The following is a 22,109-nucleotide window of genomic DNA, read 5'->3' as shown; positions in this document are numbered from 1 at the left end:
AACTAATGCTGAACAGTCCAAGTACTCTCACATGTTTCTCATTGCTTTGGTCTTCCTGCCGCAAATCCACATAAGCAATGTCATTCCACTTACAAATAAGAATTTTTCTGGTCCTTCATTGCTTCAGAGACCCCAGTTTGTTTCTACAGTGTTCTTTTTCTGCCCCAGCAGTGCCAGTGTTGACACTTAAACAAAAAAAATCTTTAAATTAATCATAGGACATTGCACTGTTCTACCCACTTCAGATCAAAGAACACTACAACTCATCTGAATCAAATGTCAGTTCACGTATCATGTATCAGGCACTATGGCATGTAAGGCTTTAATGGCCAGCACCATGAATCATACCTGGAACTAAACTGATAACCAGTGTAGCTCACAAGGCATGGTCACCAAAGCTGGACCAGTTGAAGCTTGAGGATTGTTTTCCAAGGGACGCTCATGTAGATGGGATTACAATATAATACAATATAGTAAACTATAGAAGAACACAACACAACACAATTATAATGTAATATATAGATTTTTTTAAGTGCTTGATTCATGATATACACAGACCAAAATACTTTTTGAAGATTTTGGTATGTCTATTATTACATTAATGCTGGGGTAGCATATACATTAAAGAAAAGATGGAGGCATCATTTCAATTGGAAACTTGTCAAGTAAAGGGAAAAGGGACGCAGTGGCTCAGTGGGTTAGGATGCTGAGCTTGTCGATCAGAAGGTCAGCAGTTTGGCGGGTCGAATCCTGAGTGCCGCGTAGCAAAGCAAGCGCCTGTTACTCGTCCCAGCTTCTGCCAACCTAGCAGTTCGAAAGCACGTAAAAATGCAAGTAGAAAAATAGGGACCACTACGGTGGGAAGGTAACAGCGTTCCATGCACCTTTGGCATCTAGTCATGCCGGCCACATGACCATGGAGACGTCTTTGGACAAGCGCTGGCTTTTCGGCTTTGAAACGGAGATGAGCACCGGCTCCTAGAGTCGGAAACAACTAGCACGCATGTGCGGGGGAACCTTTACCTTTACCTTTACAAGTAAAGTGAACCACAAAAGAAATGATCAAATAGATAGAAATAGAAATGAGTTATTCCCAAATACAATATAAAACATTCTATTTATGCTTTCAAATGTAACAAATGCTTTCCCATGCAAGCACTTATTAATATCTCTCCTCCACAGATATATTAATCTGATCCCTATTAAAAAAACATGTCTATAGGATGAGTGTACATCCCTTATACTGTATGAGACATGACATATATAGATTAATGAGATATGTATAAATTGGATGGGGAGGAACAGACTTCAGCTCAACCCTGACAAGACTGAATGGCTGTGCATTCTGGCATCCCGGGACATTCAAAATATCCCACCTCTTTCTATGGGGGTGAGTTTTTACCCCCCGTGGATAGGGCTTGCAACTTGGGAGTTCTCCTAGATTCACGGCTTACTCTGGAAGACCATATAGTGGCCATGACTAGGGGGGCTTTCGCCCAGGTTCGCCTGGTGCGCCAGTTGCGGCCCTATCTGGACCGGGATGCCCTGTGTACGGTCACTCATGCGCTCGTGACCTCTCGTCTGGACTACTGCAATGCTCTTTACATGGGGCTTCCCTTGAAGACCACTCGGAGGCTCCAACTGGTACAGAATGCGGCCACGAGAGTTGTCTTGGGAGTTTCCCGGTACTCCCACATTACACCTTTGCTCCGCGAGCTACATTGGTTACCAGTTGTCTTCCGGGTGAGATTCAAGGTTCTGGTAATGGTCTTTAAGTCCCTACATGGCATGGGTCCGGAGTACCTTGGGGACCACCTGCTGCCGGCGTCAACTTCCCTCCGCCCTGTGTGTTCCCACAGAGAGGGCCTCCTCAGGGTGCCCCTGGTCATAGAATGTTGGCTGGTGGCCCCCAGGGGGAGGGCCTTCTCTGTGGGCGCTCCGGCTTTATGGAACCAGCTGCCGGTTGAGCTCCGGACGGCACCGGACCTTCGCTCCTTCCGACACAGTCTGAAGACCCATTTATTTGAACAAGCTGGCCTGGCCTGATGGGGGAAGTTAGGGTTTTTTAATTGGGTTTTTATATTGTTACTGTTTTATCTGGGCGATTATTTAATTCTTTTTTAATTTTTGTATCCTCTATTTATATGTGCCCTGTTCACCGCCCTGAGTCCCTCGGGAGAAGGGCGGTATACAAATTTAATAAATACAAATACAAATACAAATACTTCAGTCAAGTCAGCCATTTAAACATAATAACATTTATTTATTTAATCTAAGAATATTTTTTTGTAATTATTTTAGTACTGAAAAAATAGTTTCTTTTTGCAGGTTGAATAAAACTAATACATAGGTTGAATTTCATAGTGGAGATGAATGAGAAAAATCTGGTACACATTCTTTAGGATAAATATTAATTGTTCATTTTTAATACAATAACAGGAAAAATGACTAACAAATATTATCAAAGAACTTGATAAACCATTTTGGAATATTTTCTGAGATCCTTGCTTTGTTTTCTATCGAAATTTAAAACTCAGCTACTGAAATAAAAAAAAATCCAAAAAAACCCCTAGTGGGATAGCATTCTTCTTCTTTGTCAAATGATTGTCCAAACTGATGTTAATGCTTAAGGGGGAAAAAACCAAACAAATAAACGATCAACTTGCTAGATCTACCATTGTGATTTGTCAAAAATCATGCACTGTTTTAAAATCTTCTTTTCTTTCTGCCCTTTCCCCCCTATCCTAAATATACTATAAGGTAAAGGTAAAGGTTCCCCCGCACATGCGTGCTAGTCATTTCCAACTCTAGGGGCCGGTTCTCATCTCCATTTCAAACCTGAAGAGCCAGCGCTTGTCTGAGGACGTCTCCGTGGTCATGTGGCCGGCATGACTAGACGCCAAAGGTGCACGGAACGCTGTTACCTTCCCACTGTAGTGGTCCCTATTTTTCTACTTGCATTTTTACATGCTTTCAAACTGCTAGGTTGGCAGAAGCTGGGACGAGTAACAGGCACTCACTCTGTTATGCGGCACTCGGGATTCGACCCGCCAAACTGCCGACCATCTGATCGACAAGCTCAGCGTCCTAACCCACTGAGCCACCGCGTCCCTAAAAATATACTATAACATCCTTTAAAATAATTGGTGTTATTTTAAACATATAAAATGTTGTATTGTATTTTATTAAATTGATTGTATTGAATTATGCTGCATTGTTTCAGTTTTGAACTAGCAACTTGTGGAAGTATGTAAATGTAAACCTAGAACAGAACAGAACAGAACAGAACAGAACAGAACAGAATAGAATAGAATAGAATAGAATAATAATAAAAAAATAAAATAGAAAATAACTTGCCTGACAAAAGTTTTCTTCTCTTCTCCCGTCTTCCCCATTCCTTTCTTTTTCACATTTTTCACATTATGTACAATTAATATTGTTTATTTTTGTCCAAACTATATTAGCTGTGCCTACAAACAAACAATAGGTATATTTTAAAATAAACTATGAAGTATATAATATAGGGAGAAGGGCAGTTTGGAAAAGAAAACTCTACCAGCCCAATAATTTTAGAAAAACCTGGAAAAAGTGTGGAAAAGTTTCCTAAGGTTTAAGAACTTGCACAAGGCATTCTGAAGCTCTTTATTTCTAATGCTGTAGATGAATGGATTCATCATAGGAGGAAAAATTACATATATCATGGCAAAAACTAGGTCTAAAGATGAACTATTGCTGGGAGGTCGGACATAGACAAAAAAAGCCAAGCAAATGAGCACTGAGACTACAATTAGATGTGGGAGACAAGTAGAGAGGGCCTTTTGCTGTCCGTCTACAGAAGGGATCTGCAGTACAGCTTTGAAGATCCAGACATAACTTGTAATGATGAAGATAAAGCATCCCATTCCTAGGCTAGAGCTCATTATGAGAAGAACAACTTCCACTAGGTATAGGTCAGAGCAAGAAAGTTTCAGTAGTTTAGGGATTTCACAGAAAAATTGGTCAACTTTATTTGAGCAGAAAGTTATTGAAAATGTGCCACTTGTGTGCAATGTGGCATAAAGGAAACCAGTTATCCACACAATGGCTACCATTTTAATACAGACCCCACTGTTCATTATTGTTTCATATTGTAATGGATTGTAAATAGCAATATGACGGTCATGTGCCATCACTGTTAAGAGACAGATCTCAGATGCATCAAAGAAAAAGAAAAAGAAAACTTGAACGGCACATTCAAAATAAGAGATGAAACCATTGTTCATGAGTGAGTTCAATATGGATTTGGGTATAATGGATGATATGGAACCAATATCAATAATTGCCAAGTTCATTAAGAAAAAGTACATCGGTGTGTGCAGGTGATGGTCGAGAGCAATTGAAATGATGGTGAAAAAGTTCCCCAGTAAGGTGATCAGGTATACTGTTAGAAACAAAAAGAAATATAAGATCTGTAATTCTCGAACTTGAGAAAAATTCAGAAGAATGAATCCAGAATTGGAGGTGAGATTTGACATTCTGTTCTATCTGTGGGAAGAAGAAGAAAAAGGATTAGTTTACAAACAACAACACATTGCTCTGATAATATAGTGCTCTTAAGTTTAATCATTTAGTTTATGTTAACTAATGAGTTAAAAAATCAGATGAACAGAACAAGTGGTGTTTAAAGTGAAGTGAGGAAAGCTAAGGCTCAAAATAAAGTGAGGCTTGCAACCAAAGTCAACAATAACAAAAAAAAAGCTTCTTTCAACATGTAAAAAACAAGAAAAAAGTGAAGGAAATGATTGATCCATTAGTTGGGGAAAGAGGCAAGAAGGTGACAAGCAATAGGGAGAAAGCAGAACTATTTAACTCATTTTTTACATCTGTCTTTACACAAAGGGAAAAAAACAGACCAACCTATAAAAATAATGCCATAAAAACAGAATAGAAACACAAGTTAAGATAGGCAAGAAAATGGTAAGTGAGCACCTGTCCAGCCTAGATGAGTTCAAATCACCAGGACCAGATGGATTACACCCCAAGGTTCTCAAGGAACTGGCAGATGTGATCTCAGAACCACTGAACTATATTTTTCAAAGATCCTGGAGTACTGAGGAACTACCAGAGGACTGGAAAAGAGCTGATGTAGTTCCCATTTTCAAAAAAGGGGAAAAATGGATCCAGGAAATTACAGACCTATCAACCTGACCTCAATACCTGGGAAGATTCTGGAAAAGGTAACCAAACAACGAATCAGCAAGCACCTAGAGGCAAACAAAGTCAGTACTAAAAGTCAACATGGGTTTGTCAAAAACAGATCATGCCAGACAAATCTTATTGCATTCTTTGACCAAGTGACAAAATTAGTGGATCAGAGGAATGCTGTGTATATAATTTACTTGGACTTCAGTAAGGCATTTGATAAAGTAGATGTTGTGATTTATTTATTTATTTATTTATTTTATTGGATTTGTATACCGCCCTATTCCCATAGGACTCAGGGTGGTTTACAGGGTCAGCCTGTGGGTTCGGCAGTTGGGTCGGACGATTCAGAGGAGGAGGAGGGGGTGTTGGAGACCCTGCAAAGGACAGCCCTGAGGCTTTGCAGAGCCCTCAGCCAGGCCCCTCCCATCTGGTTACGATGCAGACCCAGCTGTGTGAGCCTGACAGTGTGGATGAAGATGACCCACAGGTGGCCCTGTTCAAGGACGCCCGACGCAGGAGGCAGTCAATCAGGAGTAAACAGAGGAAGGCAATGGGGCACCTCGGAAGGAGGCAGAGAGAAGCCACGCCTTGAACTGTTTAAAAGGGGAATGTGTGGGAGGGCTGTTTGCTGAAGGCAACCATTTGAATAGCTCCTGTTTCATGGTTCGTGTTTTGGTTTTGCTCTGTTTGCTCTGTTTTGTGTCAATAAATTTGGCAGGCTTAGTTCCAGCCTCTTGCCTTTTTGTAAACGGGTTGTCCTTGCCTTTTCTGCAGGGCCGGTAGTAGGCTGGTACAGAACAGTAGATCACCACCAGATGGATTTCTGGCTGGCTGACTGGCTGCACTCAGCGTGTGGTCCTCAATGGAATCCCATCTACATAGAGGGAAGTGTGTAGTGGGGTGTCCTAGGGCTCTGTTCTGGGCCCAATGCTTTAGAACGATTTGGATGAAGGGATAAATGGGGAACTCTTCAAATTTGCAGATGACACCAAGCTGGCAGGAATAGCCAATACTCCAGAAGATAGGCTTAAGATACAGGAGGATCTGGACAGACTTGACACTGGGCGCTATCTAACAAAATGAAATTCAGTGGTGAAAAAAGTAAGGCTCTACATTTAGGCAAGAAAAACAAAATGTACAGGTATAGTATAGGGGGTACCTTGCTCAATAGTAGTAACTGTGAGAGGGATCTTGGAGTCCTAGTGGACCATCACTTCAATATGAGCCAGCAGTGTGCTGCAGCTGCCAAAAAAAGCCAACACAGTGCTAGGCTGCATTAACAGAGGAATAGAATCAAGATCACATGAAGTATTAATACCACTTTACAATCCTTGGTAAGGCCACACGTGGAATATTGCATCCAATTTTGGTCACCACGATGTAAAAAAGATTTTGAGACTCTAGAAAGAGTACAGAGAAGAGCAACAAAGATGATTAGGGGACTGGAGACTAAAACATATAAGAAACGGCTGCTGGAATTGGTTATGTCTAGTTTAATGAAGAGAAGGATGAGGGGGGACATGATAGCAGTGTGTCAATATCTCAGGGGCTGCCACAAAGAGGAGGGAGTCAAGCTATTCTCCAAAGCGCCCAAAGCCAGGACAAAAAGCAATGGCTGTAAACTAATCAAGGAGAGAAGCAACCTCGATCTAAGACAGCCATTTCTCTAAAATGGTATAGGGTTTCCTGCCTGAGCAGGGGGTTGGACTAGATGACCTCCAAGCTTCCTTCCAACTTTATTATTATTATTATTATTATTATTATTATTATTATTATTATTATTATTATTATTATTATTATTATTATTATTATTATTATTATTATTAGTATTATATCAGTTTTTGCCTTTTGGTAAAGGAACAGTAACTCAGACACTGTAAATTTTCACTCTAAATGTATATAGCTATAATATTTACATATGGGAGATTTCTGAACAAGATGACAAATCGATTAATGTGTGTTAAAAAAAATCACCCTTAAAGCCTCAAGATCCTTTAAAAGGATTTGAACCATTAATTAATTTGGTGCATTATCATGTTTCAAGGTTAATAAAGAGAAGACAAGATATAAATAAAAAGTATGAAAGTAGAAGATAAAACACAATTGATAAATAAAATAAATTTTAATATTGGAAAGAAGGTAACAAAGCTGAATATCATATGGTAGTTATGAATTGTATGTAATTTCAAAATACGTATATTAAAACATGGAATGAAGTTATAAAGACATGTTAGGATGAGAGAATCATTGCTGGGCAGACTTTCATGTAATCAGTCAGGATTTAATTTTCAGCATGTTTAATTTTTGAACAGAATGGTTAACCTTATTTAGGTTAGGGGTGTGTGCGTGTGTGTGTATGTATACACACATACACACACATACATATACACACACACACACACACACACACACACATCCAGTTAAAAATTCTAGAATAAAATAATAAATAATGGACAAAATCTATATTAAAATCACAATTTGGCATCCAATTTGTCAGGTACACATGAGCAAAACACAGCTTGGACTAACTATATTATAATATCAATCCTTAAACTGTGAGACCCTTAGTCATTAAATACTAAAATACAAAAGAGCAGTAATACAAAAGGGTTTACTGCATTAGTTGTGTGAAATAGCTATGGTGGGTTAATCACATGTTCCCAATTAATCCCCAGTGCTGCTGTGCAGAATCTAACCATCTGCACTGTAATCACAGTCTGTTCATCCTTAAGCAGCAACTGGAGATAAGCAGTGTCAGAATGGCAAGGATATCTATGAATTATGAGCATATGCCCAATGGTCTCCACCTCTCCTGGGTCACAGGAACAAAGTCTTATAGTCAATGTATCTTTTTAGATTTACTGTGCAGGACAACCGATGGAAGTGCATGGCACTATGAAAGCAAAAATGCTTTCCAGTGGTTCATTGTCTCCAACTGGCTAAGATAACTGGCAGGAATAACAATGTGTCTAATATAGTCTGGAGACAGAAATGATGGAGCTTTCCTTAAGCCCGCTTGCCTCTCAATATCCTCTACCCCTATTTTGCTTGGTCATAGTCCAACTTGAGTAATTTGATTTATCAAATTCAGAGTTATTTCGTAGACCAAGAAGCAGCCACACCTGGGTCCATAAATCTGATATGCAATTCAAACATAAAATCTGATGAGAAACCAACAACATTCTTGTATTTTGTTTTGACCATTATATTGTGATGTGATTGATGACAAGAAAAATAATAAATTATAAATGTACCTTACTTGCAAATTTCACTAAGATTTATTTGCAGTTCTAGGATAATGTTGGTTTTGGTAACTCAGCAATGCCTTTTTGTTCACTGAAGCATTTTTATGATTCTTTTGAAAGTTGCCACATTATTAAGTATTATTTCTTCCAATCAATATGGAATTTAAAGGATTTGCTGCATCTGCAGCTAGTGTTATCATGTTTGCTTCAGCTTCTTTGACACAACTTCAATACCCAAGAGTCCATCACAAATAATTAGAAATAGTTCCTCGTTAAAAGAAAGCTTGCTCTATACTTAGTTTTTGTTATTGATAAACTTATTGGGCTAAATTATTCATAGGTCCCTTTGCCTCATCCCTTAATTGCTTTCAGTATGTTTTTCACATTTAGGGTCAGAGTTAAAAAATAATAATCCTATGCTATGCATTTTCTACACAGTACAATCCATACTATAAAAATATAATTGGTCATGACAATCACTTCATTTCTCTTGCTGACTTTTACCATGGTAATGTAATTCCCAATTAAATATTAGCGAACATTACAGCAGAAAATTATTCTATCAAAAAGCTATTTCTCAATTGCAAAAAATTCTTTGACTTTTAGGTTAAAAGTGATTATGCTTCCAATGTTTTTTTTTTTAAAAAAAATAGCAGAAGAGTCTTGACAATTGTTTATCTCAATCAGATTTGTGATCTAAATTTACAGTACAGCTGTTCAATGAAGCGTTGCCTCTTTAAAATCAAGTTCAAGTGAAATATAGTTTTGCTTTTGTTTGTAGAATTATGAGCAAAGACCAAGAAACAATAAGTCCTCTCTTTTTCATTTAATTTGTTGTTGAGAATCCATTCTCAAATGAATATGTCTTACCCAGTGTGTGTTTGTGTGTATGTGTGCATGCATGTGTGCATGTGTGTAAAGAGCCAAGATCACAAACCCAAATCACAGCCCACTTCTTTATACATGTGTACGTCTTTATTTTAGATTGTCCTCATTTTCAGGTATTCCTTATTTGTTTAATAACCATGGTAAAGCAATTTCAAGCTCAACAAGGTTTAGAAAGGCAGAAAATCATTGGGAACTAATGCTGAACAGTCCAAGTACTCTCACATGTTTCTCATTGCTTTGGTCTTCCTGCCGCAAATCCACATAAGCAATGTCATTCCACTTACAAATAAGAATTTTTCTGGTCCTTCATTGCTTCAGAGACCCCAGTTTGTTTCTACAGTGTTCTTTTTGTGCCCCAGCAGTGCCAGTGTTGACACTTAAACAAAAAAAATGTTTAAATTAATCATAGGACATTGCACTGTTCTACCCACTTCAGATCAAAGAACACTACAACTCATCTGAATCAAATGTCAGTTCACGTATCATGTATCAGGCACTATGGCATGTAAGGCTTTAATGGCCAGCACCATGAATCATACCTGGAACTAAACTGATAACCAGTGTAGCTCACAAGGCATGGTCACCAAAGCTGGACCAGTTGAAGCTTGAGGATTGTTTTCCAAGGGACGCTCATGTAGATGGGATTACAATATAATACAATATAGTAAACTATAGAAGAACACAACACAACACAATTATAATGTAATATATAGATTTTTAAGTGCTTGATTCATGATATACACAGACCAAAATACATTTTGAAGATTTTGGTATGTCTATTATTACATTAATGCTGGGGTAGCATATACATTAAAGAAAAGATGGAGGCATCATTTCAATTGGAAACTTGTCAAGTAAAGGGAAAAGGGACGCAGTGGCTCAGTGGGTTAGGATGCTGAGCTTGTCGATCAGAAGGTCAGCAGTTTGGCAGGTCGAATACTGAGTGCCGCGTAGCAGAGTGAGCGCCTGTTACTCGTCCCAGCTTCTGCCAACCTAGCAGTTCGAAAGCACGTAAAAATGCAAGTAGAAAAATAGGGACCACTATGGTGGGAAGGTAACAGCGTTCCATGTGCCTTTGGCATCTAGTCATGCCGGCCACATGACCACGGAGACTTCCTTGGACAAGCGCTGGCTTTTCGGCTTTGAAACAGAGATGAGCACCGGCCCCTAGAGTCAGAAACAACTAGCACGCATGTGCGGGGGAACCTTTACCTTTACCTTTACAAGTAAAGCGAACCACAAAAGAAATCATCAAATAGATAGGAATAGAAATGAGTTATTCCCAAATACAATATCAAACATTCTATTTATGCTTTCAAATGTAACAAATGCTTTCCATGCAAGCACTTATTAATATCTCTCCTCCACAGATATATTAATCTGATCCCTATTAAAAGAAACATGTCTATAGGATGAGTGTACATCCCTTATACTGTATGAGACATGACATATATAGATTAATGAGATATGTATAAATTCAGATGTATAGTTGCAATCATCCCCAATGCTGACATGCTCACTACAGCTAAAACTAATGCCAGTGAATATTCTGCAAACCATCCCAAAGGGGAAAAAAAACCCTCTACTCAAGAACCTGAGTGCAGTAGACCTTGACTTACAACTGGTTACTTAGCAACTGTTTTCAATGTCAACTTATCTGCAAAAAAGGAGTTTCAACCTTCAAGGTTCTTACGGATGTTCAACTGAACACATGACTGCACTTTGGACACTCAGCAACATGACTGTATTATGGCCATTTGCAGCATCCCACGGTCACATATACTTGTTTTCAATGGTTTTGTCAAAAATCAGAATGTACTTTCAGTTTTTGCCAAAAGCACATCATAGCAAACAAGGGGGTTAGCTTAACAACCATGGCATTCATTTAATAGCTTCCACAGAAATGGTCATCAAATTGGGTCATTTATGTGATTGACTCAATTTATGGTTGCCATGACATATATTGGAAGGCTCCATCGTGGTTGTATGTCAAGGATTATCTGTAACCTAGATATGATAGTATTCATTATACCTTCTGTCCAGTTCTTGCTTTTCAGAAAGCTTTGCCAGGAGCCAATTAAATTGATTCTGTGGAGAAACCACAATATTCTCATCCCCTAGTACAGGGGTGTCAAACTTGCCACATCACATGACATGTGACGTATCACAACTTTTGCCTCATTGCTGGAGCTGGGGTGGGTGTGGTTTTGGCATGACACACCCAGCCCATGGGCCAGCAGTTTGACACCTCTGCCCTAGGAGACACCAATTTTCATATGAAAATTCAAATGTTTATCTCTCAGTCTTTTATAAAATGCTGTCTTATCTTCATTTATGGCATAAATTCCCAATATCAAACAAAGTCTTAGCCCCCTGTAGATCAACTTCCACCCTGATATATCTTACAAGATGTAGTAGACATCAGTATAACAAAACAATGTAACCATGTGATTAAAAAGTATAGTTAAAACAGAATTAAAAACAAGATTTAGAAGTTAAAGTGAAAATCAAGATTTAAAAAATCAGAATGCTGAAGGATGGAGGGGTGCCCTAAAACCACCAGCTATCTCCCAGGTCACATCATAATCTTAAGATCCCATGTTAATTGGAAAAGCTGTATTTTAATATTCTTTGAGAAAACTATTAGTGTGGAGGCTTGCCTCACTTCTGTGAGAAAAATGCCCCAAAGGACGAGGACAACAAAATCTTCTCCTACATCCTGGTCAAAATTATTTGACTAATGGGATTCACAGCATGCCATCTCTGCTTCATTGGGTGGGATAAGTCAATGTAATTGGGATGAGACAGCTCCTCTCCTCTCCTCTCCTCTCCTCTCCTCTCCTCTCCTCTCCTCTCCTCTCCTCTCCTCTCCTCTCCTCTCCTCTCCTCTCAAAATACAGTAGCTATGCCTACAAAGAATTTGTACTATATAGCAGAATAAACTATGAAATATACATATAATGCAGTGAGAAGTGTTTTGGAAAAGATAATTTTCCCAATAATTTTTGAACAAACATGGAAAGAGCACTATACAGTTTTCTAACATTTAAGAATTTACATGAGACAAAGTGAAACTCTATTTCTAATCCTATAAATGAATGACTTCATCATAGGAGAAATAATCACATATTATGACAAAAACTAAGTCTAAATAAGATGAACTATTGCTGGGATGTCTAGTAAAGACAAGAAAGCAATATAAATGTACAGTAAAACAACAGTGAGATGTCAAAGTCAAGTGGACAGGACCTTTTGCTGCCACTGTACAGAAGGGATTTGAAGTACAATTCTGAAGATCCATACATAATTTATAGAGGTAAAGAAAAAGCATCCGCCCCTAGGCTAGAACTCACTACAAGAATAACAACTTCAACTAGGTATAGGTCAGAGGAAGAAAGTTTCAGTAGCTTAGGTATTTCACAGAAAAAATGGTCAACTTTATTTGAACAGAAGGTTATTGAAAATGTACTGCTTGTGTGAAATATGGCATAAAGAAAACCAGCTATCCACACTATGGCTACCATTTTAATACAGTCTCCAGTGTTCATTATTGCTTTATACTTTAAAAGATTGCAAATAGCAACATGATGGTAATGTGCCATTAACGTTAAGAGACAGGTCTCAGATTCATTGAAGAAAAAGAAAACTTGAATGGCATATTTAGAATACAAAATGAAATGTCTGCTCATGGGTGAATTCAACAAAGATTTCAGTATAATGGATAAAATGGAAGTTATATAACTAATTATAATTATAATTAAGAAAAAGTACATCAGTTTGTGCAGATGATGGTCAACGACAATTGAAATGATGCCGAAAATATTTTCCAGCAATGTGATAATGTATATTGCTAGGAAGAGGGAGAAGTGTAAGATCTGTAACTCTTGAACTTGAGATAATTCCAGAAGCAAGAACTCTAATAAGTAAGATTTGGCATTCTGTGCTCTCTGTAGGACGAAGAGCAAAAAAGATTAATAGAAATTGATTGCTCTGATAATATAATGTTCTTAACTTGAATAATTTAATTTATGTTGATTAATGAGTTGAAAAATTCAGGTGAGAAGAATAATTGATGTTTAAATCCATTTTATCTTGTTGGTAAAGGAATAGTATTTCAGTCATCAAAAATTTCCACTCTAAATGTATTTGGCTACAACCTTTTCATATGGGAGATTTCTGAACAAGTCGCCAATTGACTAATGTATATTTTTTAAGTAGTTCAGGTTTGACACAGAAAAATTACTACTGCAACACCATGACAAAAGAGTATTGTTTGGCAGTTCTTTCACTTTTCCATTTGTTGTTTTATTGATTCACAATAGTTATTCCCATTACCTTTAAAACCTCAAAGTCCTTTAAAGAAATTGAAATGTTAAAGAATTTGGCATGTTAGCTGGTGTCAAGGTTAATATAGAGAAGGCAAAGATGATAATAAAAACATGAACATATTTATCAAACAGAATTGATAAATAAAATGGATTTTAAGATTGAGAAGGGTATCACTATGATAATTATGACTTACAATTTATAACTATGTTAACCTGTGGAATAAAGTTACAAAGACACAATAAGATGGGAGAAACCACAAATCTCATTGCTGGGGAGAATTTTCATGCAATCAATCAGAAATTTAATTTCAGTATTTGACCAGCATGGCTTCCTGGTAGTAATTTTATCTTATATCACAATAATACATAAAATATGCATTGTAACAACATTGACAAAGGAATGAAATTAACAAGGTAAGAAGAAACCAACAATATTCTTCCTAGATATCCTCATCAGTGATGGCAAATTAGAAACAGATATCTATCATTAAACTACCCACACCAACCAAGTGTTCTACTACAGTATAAAATCCAACTTTTTACAAAAGAAGCTATTTAGATGAGCACAAATACATTGAAGCAATCCTGAATATCAGAAAAATAAAAGAGATTGTCTGTATAGCATCTTCCAACAAAATGGATACCTATGTAATTTTATCAAAAAGTGCTTGAACACTCAAACCGATATGGCACAATCAACACAAGCTATGAAAATAATAACACTGCCACATATCAAAAACATATCAGAAACCACCAATAGACTATTACAACCACATGCCATAACTATAGCTGGTAGAAATGATATTAGAACCACTGAAGTATATTTTTCAAAGATCCTGGAGCATTGTAGAACTACCAGAAGACTCAGAAAGAGCTGATGTGGTTCCCATATTTGAAAAAGGAGGGAAAATTGGATCCAGGAAACTAGACCAATCATTAATGACATTAATACCTGGGAAAATTCTAGAAAAGATAATTAAGCAACTGATCTGTGAACAATTAGAAACAAGCAAAGAAATTACTGGAAGCTAACATGAGTTTATCCAAAACAGATCAAGCCAGACAAACCTTATTGCATTCTTTAACAGAGTAATTAAATTAGTGGAAAAGTGAAGTGCTGCTGACATAGTATTTATTTATTAATTTAATATATAGACTGCCCATCTTGCTTTAAGATAACTTTGACAAAGTAGACTAAAACCTACTTGTGGGATAGACAGCATCACCACCAATTGAATTAGTAACTGGCTAATCAACTACACTCAATGTGCAGTCCTCAAAGGGATTACATCTACATGAAGGGATGCATGCAAGGGGTAACCCAAAGTTCTGCTTCAGGCTCAATACTCTTGAACATCTCCATAATAATTTAGATGAGGGGATAAAAGAGGAACTCATCAAATTTTCAGATGACACCAAGCTGGTGAGAATAGTCAACATTTTAGAAGTTAGTTTCAAGATCCAGAAGGACCTTGAGAGACTTGAACACTGGGCCTATCCAATAAAATACAATTCAGTTATGAAAAAAGAAGGTTTTACAATTAGGAAAAACAAAATGCACAGGTATTGAATAGATGATATGGGACTCATCAGCAGTAATTGTGAGAGGAACTGGGAGTCCTGGTAGACAACCACTTAAATATGAGCAGCATGCTATGGCAGCCCAAAAAAAGCCAATGGCAACCTTTAGCTGTATTAACAGATTGGGTTTAATCACATTAAAGAAGAATTAGCAGAAATATGAAGGATTCCTTTACTTAGCAATAAATAGTGCCTCTAACATATTAGGCTGAAAAACTGACGTTATTTTTTTTCTGAAGAAGGTTTGAAACCTAATAGTTTTGTTAAGGCAAGTCCGATGTCTTTGTTTCTCAGACCATAAATTATTGGGTTCAGTAATGGGGGCATTAAAGAATATATAATAGTAAATAACAAATTCAGATGTGATTCAATGTTAGTGTTCGGCTTCAAATAAGCAAACATTGTAGTTGACACAAATATGGAAAATACAGTGAGATGTGGAAGGCAGGTTGAGAGCACTTTTTTTTTCCCATGAACTGATGGAATTCTCAACACTATAATCAAAATCTTTGTATAAGAGAGAATGACAAAGGTAAAGCAAACCAAAGCTAAACTACAACTTAATAAAATAATTAAAATTTCATGAAAATACCAGTCTGAGCAGGAAAGAGTAAGCAAATGTGGTATTTCACAGAAAAATTGATTGACAACATTAGAGCAGAAAGTGTTTGCAAATGTTCCTGCAGTGTGTACTAATCCATAAAGAAGACCAGTTATCCATGTGCTAGCAATGATTTGTTTGCAGAGTGTTCTACTCATCACCATCTCATAATGTAAAGGTTTGCAAATGGCAATATAGCGATCATATGCCATGACTGTGAGAAGAGAGAAATCAGACTGCATGAAAAAGATAAGGGAAAAAACCTGAGCAACACATCCAAAATAAGAAATGTATCTAGTATTCTTGAGAGAATTGATCATAGATTTGGGGATAATGGTTGAAACCTGACCAATATCTTGTATGGCCAAGTTCATTAGAAAGAAGTACATGGGCCAATGTAGGTGACTGTCAAAAATTACTGCAGAGATTATAAGAACATTTGCCATAACTATTCCCAAGTACAGTATTAGGAACACAACAAAATGCAATATCTGAAGTTCTGAATTTGTTGTAAATTCAAGAAGAAGAAATCCAGAGATTGTTTGATTGCTCATTGCTTCATGAGATATTTTCTGTCCCTGGGAAGAAACAAAATAAAACTTTTTGAAAATGTAATTTTACAGTTAAATTGTAATTTCTTCTTGCCATGAAACATTGACAAATCAATTAAAGTCTACAAGTGTTTGGATTTCTAGTAATGTTTTCATAAAATAAATTAAGTTGTAACTATTGATTTTTATAAGTACCGGTAACTGGCTTCTTCATGTATTATTAAACATTGTGAAAAAGATCAATATATCTGAAATGAAGTGGGAGAAAGCTGTTCTTCCTTGTTCATATTCCCTTTTCAATATTTCAGTATCCATGAATGTAAAAATATAAACCAGAAGACAGAGACGCTAGAATAGCCCAATTATGGTGGTGTGGTGGTTCCTTATAATTCTTTATTTTCCTTTATTTTTGTTTATTTATTACATTTGTTTGCAGCCCATCTTCCCACAAGGTTACTTTTTATAGAGGAGTATTAATTATGCTTTTTAAGAAAGTATTTTTTAGAAATCGTAGTTAAAATTATGATAACTGGATTTAGATAGGATATCCAATCTCAAATTTGAAGATGTGTCATGTAAACCAGATTAATAAATATATGATTGGATTTAATAACATTTAAATGATCCAGTGGTAAAATTAGTCTTGCAAAAAATGTGTAAGAATGACTTTGATAGAAATTTCTACCTCCAAACAAATATATTTAATTTCTTAAAGCTTGATATTTTTAGTCTGCTAATGAAAAATAACATTTTCATTGATCTGGCTTTTTGATCTGACTGTTCAACTTTTATTCAAAGTATTTTTTTTTTAAAAAAATCATAACCCAGTATATATTAAAATGATTTGCTATTAGAGCAGTCTGCTATCCAACTCAGTGACTAGTGTCACTTTTTTAAAAATCTCATTATTGAATTATAATTAAATATGCTTTGCAAACAACATTTTATAAGGTAGCTAAATTTGTTTGAAATATGTCTGCTACTTAAACATAATCTGTACATCAATGAAAAAATAAAAGATTTTTTTTAAAAAGAAACAGTAATGATGTTGTTTACTAATGTTATATACTAATCACTACTATTACACTCATCAAAATGCTATACCTGAGGTGGCACATCAAACCAGATAGGATTAGAATGATAGGGATTTTTTTTTCTAATAGATATATCAGCATAATTCACAAAGTGATGAAGAGATTATTTAATTAATCTGGAAAATATCTATAATTTTTTAAGGATTTCAGAAATATTCCAGGGATGTTATATAAGAAAAAAAAGAAATTTAGCAAGAGATTATCGCATGCAGAAATATAATAAATCACTTACACATTTTTGCTTGGTGGACTTCATTACAAGATGACACTTATGCATTTTTCCAGTAAAGCAAGAACTTTATGTACTTTTATCCATACTTTCCTAGAGATGGAAAATGTGCTACACTTGACAGAAAACTATACGAAATAAATTTACTATATCTTTGTAAATTTGATCTCAGTGCTCCAAAAAAACCTCAAGACTATGGGAAAATAACTAAGTTATTTTCTGATTATAGTTCCACTATAATACAACCCGATGACTAAAGGCCTGCAATAGATTTATTAATCAACAATAGTATTTGTATTCCCGATCCTACTTTAAATCCTTCCAATATATCTTAAATAAATTGAATTGTGTTAAATTAACTTCAGTACTATTGCAGAATGGTTGTCAACTTTCACTTTAGCATAAAATGTAACAAAGCAGGGAAATCATTTTAGCAATTATCAGTATAAATTCATGATTACCAAAGATGAAACTCACCTGTCTGTGATTTGAAAGGAATCTACAATTTTTATAAATGTTATTTTTAACTTTCTGCAATGGGACCAGAATAATTCCTCAAGTTAGCACATTGTCTATAGTCTGTAAACTGAAGGTCTATGAGTTCATTTCCCCATAAAGGATTGGAATGCAAGGAAACAGCAACTATATATGTCAAAGAATCCTAATTAGGATGAAACCATTCACATACTCTCTTCTGTGATCATTATAGGAGAAACTCAGTGGTTCACAATTCCTTCTTTTGTTGAAGCCCTGTAGAAATACACATTTCACTTTGATAATATCCCAAAGGCAATAGGTTTCAAAGTGTTGGAACTGAAATGTCAAGAACTTATTTCCATATCTGGAAAACACTAGACTGGAAAAGGTTACTGCATAGTATAATTAATTCATATACAGTAGTCACTTCAAGCAAAGGACACTAATCCATGTGCCAATGTATGCTGAAAGCTTTTTATTTTTTTCAAATAAACCATGTATCAAGGGAATTTATAACAAATGTAACACAATGTAACATCATAGAAGAGAGAAAGAGAGGGAATGGAATAAAGCTGACAAAGTAATGACAACCCTGGGAAACTACCAAACAATCTGAATTGCAGTACAAGATATGAACTCTGTGGACTGCATGAAATAACAGAACAAAAATGAGAGCATAGATATACCATGGTGCCATTAGCAATGGAATGTTCATAATTTGATGAATTGTGATATTATTATAAGTAAATATAATAGTTAAATTAAAAATGATAAAATTTCCTATTCTGCAGAACATTCCATCTTGGCTAGAGGCTACTTATAATGTTGTAGCAGCCTGTATACCTGTATCATCATCATCATCATCATCATCATCATCATCATCATCATCATCATCATCATCATAATCATCATCATCATAGTCATAGTCATTGTCTATCCGCTGCAGGATGAAGGCCTCCTCTGAATGTTTCCAACCTATTCAGTCCTCAGCTTTCTTTTGCCAATTGGGCTTGCAATATTTACTGATATTGTCAATCCATTTTGTTTTACTTCTCTTTTGTGGATGCTTTTTATCAAATGGGATCCATTCTATGACTACCTTGGTCCACCTGCCATCAATTCTTCTTGCTATGTGACCAGCCCATTTCCATTTCAATCCTTTAATTCTCTTGATGATATTGTTTGTTCATTTCTTCTCTAATTCATGTGCAGGTCTTTCAATCTTGTCTTGTAATGCAGTGCATGTATCTTTCCACGGCTCTTGATGTTAGTGTCCATGTTTTACCAGCATATCTTAGAGCAGGTAGCACACATTGATTGAAAACCTTTCTCTTCAGGCATAGGGGGAGGCTTGAAAATTATGCTTAGTTTGCCAAATGCCTGCCAATCTGACAATTTAACATGCTGTTCAATTTCCTTTATTGTATCACCTTCCATTGAGATCCATTGGCCAAGGTATATATAGTATTATATATCAGTAAACCACATCTCCTGAAACCAGGGAATCTTATATGAGAGCATCTATTACCTGAGTTTTGCAAAACAGAAAATATTGTTAGCCAATGTCATATGATAAGCCTATATTTATTCTAATTACACTGGATAACAAAGATTTTGCTCCGTGAACATTTTTGGATGTATGTGGTGGTACAGTGTTTAGAATGCAGTATTGCTGGCTAATTTTGCTGATTGCAAACTGCCAGAGGTTCAGCAGTTCAAGACTCACTGGCTCAAGATTGATTTAGCCTTCCATCCTCCCAAGGTAGTAAAATAAGGACATATTGTTGGGGGCAGTATGCTGACTCTGTAAACTACTTAGAGAGTGCTGTAAAGCACTATGAAGTGGCATATAAGTCTAAGTGCTATTGCTATTGTTATTATTTTATAGATTTTCAGATGCATGGTTGCAACCATGTCAGCCCTTAATCTATCATGTTTTATAATATCTTCTGTTTTTATACAATGGTAACGTAGACTCTTCAATACCTGTTGACTATACTTCACAATGAAAGAAACATGAAAACATGAAATTGCTGTGGCAGCTATGCAAGATAGCCACATTATATTAAAACAGAAATGATTTTTAGAAACATCTGTCTCACATAATGAAAATATTCACCTTCCTTATTTATAACTTTCACAAAATTTTTACCAGTCCAGGTTTTATGTGAAATAAAGGCAAAAATATATTTGTCAGGTCATCAAGTGGTTCATTTGCCATGTTTTCTGTCCTGGAATCAAATTACTTTAGAATAGTCATTTCTTTTTAATATAATGTAATTCTCTTGCACAGCTGTCTCTTTCACATATGTAAAAACAGTATTTGGTACATGCAACTGCACTCCAAACAGCAGAGCTTGCATCAGCCTTTCATTAGTTTTAAAAACTTGGCTGAGTTCCTGAGCCTCTGTTAAAGGCCCCATTTCTTACTTTTATTGTTAACTGAATAACTACCCTGCCACTGTGTATCTTTAACTTGCATGTTTTTGTTGTTTTAAACTTCTTTTTATTGTTTTATTTGTTTTGACAGTTTTGGAACTGTGAGCCACCCAGAACTGTTGATTAAAATGGGCAGCTATAAAAATTGAATGAATGAATGAATGAATGATAAATAAATAAATAAATTGTTGATAAGAAAAACAAAATATTTAGATAATGGACATTGTCATATCTGGAGACAGCAGAATAGAAGAAAAAGAAGTAGAGAAAATCACAAACTACAAAGACCCGCCAATAGAAGTAGAATGACTGGCAAAAGAAAACAAAAATAGTGCCAATAATATTAAGTATCTTGGGTGCAATCTTAAACTATCTGGAGCACCACTTGAACACCATCAGCATTGACAAAGTCACCATCAGTCTATTCCCAAAGACAGCTTGATTTGGAACAGTTTACATCCTGTGATAATATCTTTAACACCATTAAATAAAATTTGCATATCCTAGGTTTTGGGGAAGCATTCAATAAAAATACCAGATCCAGTATAAATATGTGGGTGATTCTGTGACCAACCATAATAATGCAATTTTAAAAATTCAAAAAAAAAACATTTTTTAATTATTATTTTAGGATTAATTTTTGCTTTCTTTTTCTTCTATAAACTTTGTGTTCTTTATAATACCTATAACTTTTTTTAAAAAAAGTTTGGTATTTACCAGTTTTGTTCTTGTTATATTGTTAGAAGTTAGAACTTTTAATTGAAATCTGGACATTTTCCAAGACATTTTCAAAGCAGAGTACTAGTATACTGTTATTGTTTTATTAATTCCTTATAGTTATGATAAAACCACACACAGAAATTAAAAATAAATTTTCATTTGAAAAACAGAACATTTTCTTTAAAAATGATATTTCCTTACAGGATTTGCTTGTTTTGAATCTTGATAAATCGTTTAGATAAACCAAATCCCTGTTGGATAAGCAGACATCACTCAAGAGATGAGAGATATTAATAAATTCAGTTCTTTATTAACCTTTTCTGTCTGAGAAATTTAGCAACATTATTTAAGATGAGATGAACATTTAATGCTGGGAATTGAAAGGTATCATGTACAAATAAAATCCTGTTTGGAAGGAAAATGTGTAAGCTTTCTGTATATTTACTGAATAAACAGTAAAACTATTACTGGCTTCCTCAGAAAATAAACATAAATGTTAGGATTCTAAATATATACTGAGGAATGTATTTATCTTTGTTATATTACTCTGCCTTTGTGCATGTTTATTAATATTTATAAATATGGCAAAACACCTAAAAGATTTTTTAAAAGTTTGAATCTTCAATTTAGCATCAGAACTAACATGTCTGTTACTTCTGTTAATTAATTCAGATTGCCAATGTAATAACCATTATAAACCAAGATTAATTTTATCATAATTTCTGCTTACACTGAAATTATTTATAAACATATAAGTAAGTTTATATGTTAT

The 22,109-nt window shown here is 35.6% G+C and overlaps 2 protein-coding genes across 2 annotated transcripts; both read right to left on the bottom strand.

Annotated features, from left to right (window-relative positions):
* Positions 1 to 3,569: 3,569 nt before the first annotated feature.
* LOC308678741 (olfactory receptor 14A2-like) lies at positions 3,570 to 4,514 on the bottom strand (the record flags this gene model as incomplete). The annotated part of the gene is made up of 1 exon (XM_081345973.1): positions 3,570 to 4,514. One exon carries the CDS (start codon positions 4,512 to 4,514, stop codon positions 3,570 to 3,572), a length of 945 nt encoding a protein of 314 aa, XP_081202099.1.
* Positions 4,515 to 15,448: 10,934 nt separating this feature from the next.
* LOC308678740 (olfactory receptor 14A16-like) lies at positions 15,449 to 16,381 on the bottom strand (the record flags this gene model as incomplete). The annotated part of the gene is made up of 1 exon (XM_081345972.1): positions 15,449 to 16,381. The coding sequence occupies one exon, from the start codon at positions 16,379 to 16,381 to the stop codon at positions 15,449 to 15,451; it is 933 nt and encodes a 310-aa protein (XP_081202098.1).
* Between the last annotated feature and the right edge of the window lie 5,728 nt (positions 16,382 to 22,109).

This window comes from Vipera berus, assembly GCF_964194415.1.
Source record: "Vipera berus genome assembly, chromosome: Z".
Lineage (NCBI taxonomy): Eukaryota > Metazoa > Chordata > Lepidosauria > Squamata > Viperidae > Vipera > Vipera berus.
The sequence above is the reverse complement of the archived record's forward strand: the minus strand, read 5'-3'. Positions and strand labels throughout refer to the sequence as shown.